The following is a 10763-nucleotide window of genomic DNA, read 5'->3' as shown; positions in this document are numbered from 1 at the left end:
CACGGGTTCAGGCAATCCACTCACCTCAGCCTCCCAAAGGCGCGGGATTACAGGCTGAGCCACCGAGCCCGGCTAAATTTATTTTTTGAAGAAAAGTTCTGGCTGGGCTTGGTGGCTCATGCCTATAATCCCAGCACTTTGGGAGGCCAAGGTGAGAGGATTGCCTGAGCCCACAGGTTCGAGATCAGCCTAGGCAACTTGGCGAGAGACCTTGTCTCTACAATAAATCAAAAAAATTAGCCGGGCATGGTGGCACATGCCTGTAGTTTCAGCTGCTTGGAAGGCTGAGGCGGAAGGATCGCCTGAACCCAGCAGGTCGAGGCTGTGGGGACCGTGAGTGTGCCACTGCACTCCAGGCTGGGTGACAGAGTGAGACTCCAACTCAAAAAAGAAAACCTCAGCCGAGCTCGGTGGCTCAGCCTGTAATCCCAGCACTTTGGGAGCCTGAGGTGAGTGGATTGCCTGAGCCCACGGGTTCGAGACCCGCCTGGGCAACTTGGTGAGACCTCATCTCTACAATAAAATAAAAAATTAGCTGGGCATGGTAGCGCACGCCTGTAGTTCCAGCTACTTGGAAGGCTGAAGCGGAGGGATCGCCGGCTCCCAGCAGGTCGAGGCTGCAGTGGCCGGGAGCGGCCACTGCACTCCAGTCTGGGTGACAGAGTGAGACTCCAACTCAAAAAAAAAAAAAAACCTCCAGGAAAAAAAGTAAGGAAATAGGAAAATGCTGATAACCACCAATGCCCGAGGTCACGTGTGAAGGTTCACTGTGCAGTTTATTTTACTTTGGGTCTACTTGAAAATTGCTATAATAAAATTACTTATAAATAGTAATAGGGAGAAAATCTTAAAGTCTTCTCACCACGAAAACAGGGTAAGTATGTGAGGTAATACATATATCAAACAGCTTGGTTTAGCCATCCCACAAGGTGCAAATATATGAAAACATTATGTTGTACACCACAAATACTTTTACTTGTCAGTTTTTAAAAATTAAGCCAAGCATGGTGGTGCACACCTGTAGTCCCAGTAACTCGAGAAACTAAGTCTGGGAGTCTGAGGCTGCAGTGTACTTACTATGATCGCACCTGTGAACAGCCCTGTACTCCAGCCTAGGCAACAGCAAGGCCCTGTCTCTAAAAAAAAAAAAAAAAAAAAAAATTAAAAAGCTGAGCTCGAGGATCACTTGAGCCCAGAAGTTCAAGGCCAACCTGGGATATAGTGAGACCCCATCTCTAAAAATTTTTTCTTCGAAATACAGAAGGAATGGATGACACTCTTCCTCTTCAGTGTGTGGGTACTTGGGAGCTGCTTCAGGCTCTACCCCAAGGGGCCTCCTCCACACCAGCACTGGATTTAGACATGAGATCCCAGATTTCAAGCTGACACCGCATAGGAATGAGAATTTGGGGTTGGAGTCTCTGGAAGAAGTATATTCTGCAACGGGAAGGACAGAAACAGCTGGTGGCCAGAGGACAGACAGACTGGTGGTTTTCAAGTATGTACACAAATTCACTGACACTCCCTCCTTCAAGTGATAGAGACCAAGCCTCCCTGGCTGCCAGAGCTCAGCAACAGCACACTTCTACCACACAGCAAGTGCAGAAGGTGACAGTGTGTAGCTGCTGGGCCCAGGCTGTGAGACTACAGACACATCTCATGTTCTCAGTCGTCAGCTCCCACATGTACAGGGTGAGGCGGGAGGCCGCCTGTCCATAGCCAGCACAGGCCACGGCATGAGGAAGCTGCCTTGGACGCCGCCCTGCCAGTCAAACTTAGCTGACCACAGCCTGGGCCAACAGAAAACTCGAGACCCTGAGCCATAGCCACCCAGCTAAGTCACTTGTGACTTCCTGATCCACAGAAGCTGAGATAAATGTTTGCTGTTGTTGTTTTGTTTTGTATGAGTCAGGGTCACATTCTGTTGCCCAGGCTGGAGTGCAATGGCAGGATCACAGGTTACCACAGCCTCGACCTCCTGGGCTCAGGTGATCCTTCTGCCTCAGTCTTCCGAGTAGCTCAGACTACAGGTGTGTGCCACCATGCCCAGCTAATTTTTTTTTTTTTTTTTTGAGTTGGAGTCTCACTCTGTCGTCCAGACTGGAGTGCAGTGGCCGCTCCCGGCCACCACAGCCTCGACCTGCTGGGCTCCAGCGATCCTTCCGCCTCAGCCTTCCAAGTAGCCGGAATTACAGGCATGCGCTATCACATCCGGCTGATTTTTTGATTTATTGTAGAGATGAGGTCTTGCCAAATTGCCCAGGCGGGTCTCGAACCCGTGGGCTCAGGCAATCCACTCACCTCAGCCTCCCAAAGGCGCGGGATTACAGGCTGAGCCACTGAGCCCAGCTCCGGCTAATTTTTTATTATTGTGTGACGATGAGGTCTTGCTAGGTTGCTTAGGCTGCTCTCAAACTCCTGGCCTCAAGCAATCCTTCCACCTCAGCCACCCAAAGTGCTGGAATTACAGGCATGAGCCACTGTGCCTGGCCTGAAATAAACGTTTTTATAAAAGGGAGAGGATCAGTGATCTTCTTTTTTGAGTTGGAGTCTTGCTCTGTCCCCCAGGCTGGAGTGCAGTGGCATGGTCATGGCCACCACAGCCTCAACCTACTGGGCTCAGGTGATCCTTCCACCTCAGCCTTCCAAGTAGCCAGAACTACAGGCATGCACTACCATGCCCGGTTAACTTTTGATTTATTGTAGAGATGAGATCTCACCATGTTGCCCAGGCTGGTCTCGAACCCACAGGTTCAGGCAATCCTCTCGCCTTGGCCTCCCAAAGTTCTGGGATTATAGGCTTGAGCCATTGCGCTCAGCTGGTATAGAATCATTTTTAAAAATATCATTGGGAAGTGAGTTCCACCTCAGTATGTTTTCCACACACTCGGGGCCAGAGAGAACAAGGACTCCTGGCCCAGATGTGTGCTTGAATGCACATGGGCCGGCACTACACATGGAGGTGGTAAGCAGACTCAGTCAAGGACTGTTCTCCCAAATTCATAGTCAACCAACATGCCGTGTCTACTTTTGCTCTTTTGTGTGTGTGTGTGTGTGTGTGAGTTGGAGTTTCACTCTGTTACCCAGGCTGGAGGGCCGTGGTACGATCACAGCTCCTCACAGCCTTGACCTCCTCAGCTCAAGCAATCCTTTCACCTCAGCCTCCCGAGCAGTTTGGACTACAGACACATGCTAACATATTTAGCTAGTCTTTTAATTTTGTGTAGAGACAAGGTCTCACTATGTTGCCCAGACTGGTCTCAAACTCTTGGGCGCAGGCAGTCCTCTTGCCTTGGCCTTCCAAAGTGCTGGGATTGCAGGCGTGAGCCACAGCACGTGGCTGCCTGCTCTTACTCTAGGTTGGTGGAAGCCGAAGCTGAGGCACTCATTACCAAGCAAAGGAGGTGTGCAGGCACGCCCACAAGTTGTCATCACTTGTCAGCGAGGTCAGTGAGCGGGCAGCATTGCCATTCCTCTGATGCAGGAAGGGCGTAAAGGCCGTGTTCATCCTCTGGGCACGCTGTGGGCATCCAAACTGCTCTGCCTCAAACACCTGAATGCAAAGGGAAGGGACGGTCTCTTAAACGGAGCCAAAGCTGCCAGCAGCGCTGTGGCTATAGGGCTGAGAGGAGCAAGGCTGGCTGGGCTCCTGCCCTCAGTCGCAGCAGACTCCCGAGGTGCCAGCCCACCGCCCCCCAGCCCAGGCTCCTCATCTCTGATGTTACCTTGAGTGCCTTGCCCTGGAGCTCATCGATGATGCCGCGGACCTTCCCTAGCAGGAAGGGCCAGGAGTTGATGAGGTAGATCCGGTCCATCATGATGGTGATGATGCTGTACCAGCGCTGGAAGCCCCTGGCCAGGCTGTCTTTGATGAAGAAGGTGTGGCTGAACACAAAGCCATGTTGCTCGTCTCCAAAGAAGATGGGGCCTTCACGTCCAGGGCAGACCTGGAAAGAGCGGCAGTGACTCAGAGACAGCCCTCTCTTCCCTTCAGAGAAGGGAAAGCTTCAAAGCTTCCTCCTCAGACTTCTCTTTGGACACAAATGAGCCAGCACTGATTAGAGGAGTGTGGCCAGAGGAAAGTGAGGGCAGAGCACTCTGCATGCATCTGCTCCTGGGATCAAGTATCCTAGAAAAAGCCTTTGTCATTGTGGAACGCAAGGGCCAATAATAAGGATCATGGCTTTTTTCTACCTTGAGACATAAATAACTTCCTGTTATTCCTAAGTATTCCTAACATTCCTAGTTATTATTACATCTCCTCCAGACTCAAATATGCTCACTTACTCATCCGGAATATGCTTAAGAGCCAGCAGGTCCAAACAGCCACTATACACTCCATTGAATAAGTCTGCACACTTGATTTTTATGAGCGGGCTCAGTCCCCACTCACGACATATTTTATCTTAAACAGTTCTAACAGACATGCCCAGTTGCCTGCTAGCTGACCTGCAGTAGAAAATTAAAAGGAAGGAGACAGCTGAAGGCAGGCATATGGCAACACTGAAGGCCAACTCACAGCACCAGAGCTCTGTGTGCCCACCGGGCAGGTACCAGGGGCAGGAAATGCCAGGAACTGAGGGGTGAACTCTCCATGACAGACAAAACCCTGAGAGCCACGACTCAAGCGCAACATGGCAGTCATACACAGGGGAAGAGCAGATCAGTCACTCCATCAGGCTGACAGCAACACATAATGATGATGGTCACTAAGGCTGGGAAAGAGGACTGAGACAGTAAGAAAGGTGACATCTGACACAGCGAACTACATATCCTAAAAATAGTACCTACCAGAGAAATCTGTCCATCAAGAAGGGATGAATCACAAAAGTTTGGTGCATAAAGTGAAAAGCTAGCACCCATGTGGAAAACCGAGCCCAATATACGCACCCTTCCAGCTCTGGACAACTGCGTGTCCCATACCCCGCACTGCACTGAACTGCGGGCCCCTCCTGAGAAGCCCAGCTCCTGCCTTCCTCTGCACACCAGCACTGAACTCACTGAGGGCACCAGGGCCGTGCACTCCCAGAGACAGGTCTGTGGCCGTAGACACTCACCTCACAACTCAGGCTCCGGACACAAGCCTGGCGGACAACGCTGAAGAGCTGGGGATGGTTGGGGTGCTGGTGACTGACATATTTAATCGAGGTCTCCTTATCATGGCTGATATAGCCCGGATGCCCCGCAGCAAGTGACCGGCAGCCCTGTCCACCAGAAGGCAAAGAAAATCTGTTTGCTCGACAGCAGGCAACAGACTGTCTTACACTTATGCAAATCTGGACTTACAAAACTCAATTCGATGACTTTTTTTTTTTAGTTGAAATCTCACTCCATTGCCCAGGCTAGAGTGCAGTGGTACGCTCACGGCCACCCCAGCGTCCATCCTTCCGCCTCAGCCTTCCAAGGAGCCGCAACTACAGGCAGACGTTACTACGCCTAGCTAGTTTTTTAGTTATGGTAGAGATGAGGTGTTGTCAAGGTGCCCAGGCTATTCTTGAACCCATGGACTCAAGTAATCTTCTCACCTCTGCCTCCCAAAGTGCTGGGATTACAGGCTTGAGCCGCCACACCCAACCCAATTCATTTTTTTAACAAAAATAACTGGCCTTTTGATATTTACTTATTTTAGGATTTAAATGTTTTCTAAAGAGGAAAAACGAGACACAGAGACCCTGGAGGAGGTTGTCAGATTAGTCCTAACAGATGATATTTGCCGACATAGCACGTGTTATGGAAAGAGCCTGGCATACATCATCTCATTCAGCCCAAGGTGCCACTCTATGAGATCATCAGAGATAATCCCTTTACAGAAGACAAAACTAAGGCTGAGATGGGACAGAGCTGGCGAGGAGCACTGTGCTCTGTGCCACTTTTCTGGATGATGCTATCTATCCCCCAGTCGGTCTTTGGTCCTAGCAGGGGCCTCAGCTACAGGCCAAGGGTCCAGCAATGAATGGAAGAACGCCAGACTCAAGTGTTGGTGTGGAAGCTCAGACCTCTTGCTGCCCTGCTAGAGTAGCCACCACCCTGGACTGTGGCAGGAGGGCACTAGGCCAGTTCCTTCTCGAGATGCAGAACTCCTCCTAGGGCAATCCCAACCCTAGGGCTCAGGGACTCCTTGGTGGCCTGGCTGAGCCCTCCTTCCCTCCCAACTCCTTCTCAGGTCCGAGGAACTCCCCACCTTCTGCCCCCCAGTTCCTCACAGGTGTTTCCAGCAATAGACAACATCTCCCCCATCACCCTCTGCCTTCCTCAGCAGAACCAAATGGATGAGACTGGATTCCTATTTGCACTGTAATAGCAGGTCTGACAACAGCTCTGATTTCAGAACCCAGCCCAGGCCCTCCATGCAAAGTAACCCAGTTGGGGAAACTATGAAAGGTTCCCCAGAGCTCACAGAGCAACCCAAGGAGGAACACTGGGGATCCTGTGAGGAGGAAATGCTCCTGGGAGCATGGGGCTCGGGGACCTGTGCCCAGGATGGGCAGGAGTGCAAGAACACGAAGGTGAATGCCATGGCAGGGAGGCATGAAGCAGGTTACAAAAGCTAAGGTCAAAATGGAGGGAGAGAACTAAAGGGGCACAGAGAAGCAAATGCCTTCCAAGGGCCACTGAAAAGCAGTGTCACCCCCACCCAGGCCTCACCTATTGCTCTTGAGACCTCGAGGGACTCCTGTCCATCTCACACCTCCTACAGAGAGTGAAACGTTCCCAAGACCCCCAAAACACTTGCCTCACACATGTCCGACTTTTTAGGCCCAGGGCTGCTGGACTCTGCACTGGCCCCTTCAGCAGGACTGTGCGCGCGGATCCGACTGCTCATCTGAATGCCGCCTTCTTCCTCCTCGGCCTGCTCACCCTGGCCTGGGCTGTCCCCACTCCCAGCCCCTTGGGGAAGTGGGGCATGCAGCACCTCTGTGCAGAAGAGAGTGCGAGGGCCATGCAGCTCGCAGAAGTGGCAGAGAGCCACAATGGCATTCATGGCTTCTTGGAGACCACAGGAGGCCTGTGGAGGGTGGGGGGACAGGTCAGTTGAAACCTCCCTATCCCCTCATCTACAGGCTTCCTTATCAGCAAAGTCAGCCACAGCCCACCCACCCCAAGCCGGTACCTCCAGTCACCTGCTTTGCCCAGTGACGTGTCGGGTGCAGGAGACCCAAGAGGAAGACGGATAGGCAGCCTACCTCCTGGGGAAGGGAACAAGAGACATGGCTCTTCCCACAAAGCGAGAAGTGTGATGAAGACCAGCGGGGCCAGTGCTGGTAATGATGGGAGGTGGGAAGAGCTGGGAGGGACTGGCTTACAAAGACCCCTCCCCCCAGCAAGAGCTAAAGGGAGGGTGTGCACCAACCAAGGGGGTGTGACAGGGCCCAGGTGTCTGGAAAGGAGCAGAAGACAGGACAGAGGCTATGTGAAGCAGATCTTAGGGCCCCTTCTAGGCCATGGAGGGCCCTCAGTGTTTTTATAGAAATTAGAGAGGCTTTGGTGGGTTCTAATGAGAGACATGAAAAGGTTTAAATTTTAATTTTTTAGAGATGGGGTCTCGCTCTATTGCTAAGGCTGGAGTGCAGTGGCACAATCATGGCTCACTGCAGCCTCAAATTCCTGGGCACAGTGATCCTCCCACCACAGCTTCTCAAGTAGCTAGGACTACAGGTGCTTCACTATGCGTGGCTAATTTTTTTAATATTCTATAGATGGTGTCTTGCTATGTTGCTCAGGCTGGTCTCAAATTCCTAGACTCAGTGATCCTCCTGCTTCAGCCTCCTAAATAGCTGGGACTGCAGGCGCACATCCCTAGACAGGCTAAGAATGTAAGAATGTATGTGTGTGTGTGTTTTGGTAGAGATGAGGTCTCACTATGTTGCCTGGGCTGGCCTCAAACTCCTGGGCTTAAACAATCCTTCTGTCTCAGCCTCCAAAGTGCTGAAATTACAGGTATGAGCCACTGTGCCCAGCCTTGAATTTTCTCTTAATAGGCTCATTCAGGACCATGTGCAGAACACAGAAGTCCTGGAGCCCAGGGTGGAGGCGGGGAACCAACTGAGGCATCCTACTGCTCCAAGTGAAGAAGGGCGGTGGCCCAGGACAAGGTAGCAGTGAAGCAGCAGACTGCATATGGGTGTGTGGGGCATGAAGGAAGGGCAGGGAAGACTGGAAGAGGACCAGCAGTGCCTGCTGAGCCTTCACATGGAGACAACACAGAAGGGGACCCGAGCTATGCAGTCAGGGCTCGCCAAGGTCAGACATTCTCTGTCCTCATCCCGGGCAGGCAGGGTGTGGGCATGACCAGGACCCGGCCAGTTAGATAGCTTGCCAAAGATGCTAACTCTACGAGGGTAGCAAAGCAGCAGAGTCTGAACATGCACAGTGGTGGCTGGTGTGGAGAGTCCCAGGGGAGATGGTTCAAGACAGTCAGTGGCAGCACCCTCAGCCAGCCATGCCTGTGGTATGTCTCTAGCCGGGCCCTCCCATACAGCCTTCGTGCCACATCTGTCCTCCCGCCTGAGCCAGGGCTTGAGCTCGAGCTATCACGCTGGGAATGGCAGAGGCAGACAGAAAACAGACATCTGAAGAGAAAGTCGGCTGGTGAGTCAGGTGTGGGGATCAGAGAGACAGACACTGGGGGTGGCTGGCAGGGAATGGAGGGCTACCTGCCCACGGGTGTGTTCCAGGGAAGTGGGCAGCAGACAGGAGATGAACAGAATTTAAGAGACAACTGGACATTTAGCTGGAAAGCCTTGAGGGCTCTGGTGAAGACTCTGACTGCAGTATCAGAGAGGGCAGGGCTGGGGACGAAGGTCAGGGACACTCCGCAGACCTTCTCCTGGCTTGCTCCTCCTCGCCATTAGCCTCTACCTGTCCGTCTCCCTCAGAAGCCTCCCTAACCAGTCCACCCAGAACAGTCACTCCCTCCACTGCTTTATGTGCGTCCGAGTACTTCTCATACCAGAACCTACTTCCTACTTTCCTGTTACGAATGAGAGTTCCCACAAGGTGGAGACTTTGTCTTGTTTTTTCCTTTTTTGTTTTTTGAGTTGGAGTCTCACTCTGTCGCCCAGATTGGAGTGCAGGGGCCGCTCCTGGCCACTGCAGCCTTGACCTGCTGGGCTCCGGCGATCCTTCCGCTTCAGCCTTCCGAGTAGCCAGAATTACAGGCACGCGCTACCACGCCAGGCTAATTTTTTTATTTATTGTAGAGATGAGGTCTCGCCTGCCCAGGCGGGTCTTGAACCCGTGGGCTCAGGCAATCCACTCACCTCAACCTCCCAAAGGCACGGGATTACAGGCTGAGCCACCGAGCCTGGCTGAGACTTTGTCTTAACGGCTGTCTTCCTAGTGCCTACAACAGTTCTCAATACACAGGAGGCATCAAATGAGTATGTGTTGGATAATGAGCGGATGTAGGAGATGCCCACGGAGAGATGACAGTTGTTGCCACAGAAAGTGCAAGTGTCTATGAACAGAAGGTCAAGAGCACAGTCATGGGGAAAGCCACAGTCTGAGTCTGGTGGCACAAGAACTAAATGGACCAAATTTAAATAAAGGGTCCACAAGGCTCACTACAAAGAGGTTTGAGAAAAAAAAAAAGAAGTGATGGTTAAATAGTCCACTGTGCAAGAGATATGAAGTGACTATGGACAGAATAAGAGGTAGTAGGACCCAAAATAAAGGTAAAAGTGTTAAACCGGAAAGGAAGATGACGTCTGTCTCCCTTTGAGAGGCACAAAGGGAAGAGAAATAAGGTTCCCTGTAGCAAGCATCCACGTAAGAGCCAAGCTTCACCCCATATGCAGAGCACAGATACTAACCTTATACTTAGCAGAATCACACTTCCACCATCCCGCCTAGGTCAGAGCATGCAAGGCTGCTGTCAAGTGGGTCAGGCTTTGTGATGACAGTCATACATGAATACCTGACATTTTCTAGGTAAGGGGGGAAAAAATCAGAGCTAAATTCTAATGGCAGTAGTCTTCATAGCATGAGAAAACTGTGAATAGCTTATAGGCAACAACAAATCAGGACATTTCAGAAGAGGATTTGGAAATTCCCCAGGGTTCTGAGTGGCTTAGAAGACCTCTTGCCTTCTGAGCAGTGGCAGAAGGCAAGTCGACACTGCAGTCGGTTTACACCTCTAAAGCAGTATCTGATAAAGAATCTCTTTATTTTTTTAGAGATGAGGTCTCACTATGTTTTGCCCAGGCTGAAGGGATGCTTCTGCCTCAGTCTCTCAAGTAGTAGAGCTCTTTAAATGCAAATAATTATATTAACTAAATATCTTTTGAAAGCATAAAATATGAAATGCCCATCTTTCCTACTCTTGGTTATAAGGGGGCTGCTTTGGCAGCACCCATGCCAGGCCTAACCCTTCTGACCTTAGACCTGGAAGTTTCTCTCCTTTCCTAAAATGGGAGCGAGCAGCAAGAGGCAATGTTGCTAAGCTCCTTCCAGGATCAACCTGGGTGAAAAGCACTTCTCTGACAAGAGTTCTGAATACTCAGATCATGCATGCCAGAGGCCCAGGAAGCCCCTGGAAGGCAGAGAGGTGCCCTATAGAACACTTAGCTCTGGAATCACAAGGACCGACCTACGCCAGCCTGGTGACATCAAATGTTACTGAACTTCTCTGAATCTCAGTCTAAAGTTGAGAAACAACGGCCTCCCGTGGTTCACACTACACATGGAAAGGAGTTCTGGGCAGCATGGGGTCAATTCTGTATTCACTCCCCAATTACAACCTCTACCAGATATCTGCAAAAGAA

General features: G+C 51.3%; 1 protein-coding gene across 1 annotated transcript in view; it reads right to left on the bottom strand.

Annotated features, from left to right (window-relative positions):
- Positions 1 to 9861, bottom strand: part of FLCN (folliculin) — a 20781-nt gene extending 10920 nt beyond the window's left edge. Inside the window, exons 1-5 of the mRNA XM_008071985.2 lie at positions 9813 to 9861; positions 6734 to 7006; positions 5058 to 5204; positions 3726 to 3947; positions 3393 to 3553 (exon numbers count right to left, since the gene is read on the bottom strand). Coding sequence (XP_008070176.1) covers positions 3393 to 3553; positions 3726 to 3947; positions 5058 to 5204; positions 6734 to 6982 — 779 coding nt within the window. The 5' untranslated portion in view covers positions 6983 to 7006; positions 9813 to 9861. The remainder of the gene's footprint in view (positions 1 to 3392; positions 3554 to 3725; positions 3948 to 5057; positions 5205 to 6733; positions 7007 to 9812) is intronic.
- Positions 9862 to 10763: the final 902 nt, after the last annotated feature.

This window comes from Carlito syrichta, unplaced genomic scaffold (assembly GCF_000164805.1).
Source record: "Carlito syrichta isolate Samal-C Ts95f unplaced genomic scaffold, Tarsius_syrichta-2.0.1 Scaffold314799, whole genome shotgun sequence".
In the NCBI taxonomy this organism is placed as follows: Eukaryota; Metazoa; Chordata; class Mammalia; order Primates; family Tarsiidae; genus Carlito; species Carlito syrichta.
This window is presented reverse-complemented; position numbering and strand designations above follow the sequence as displayed.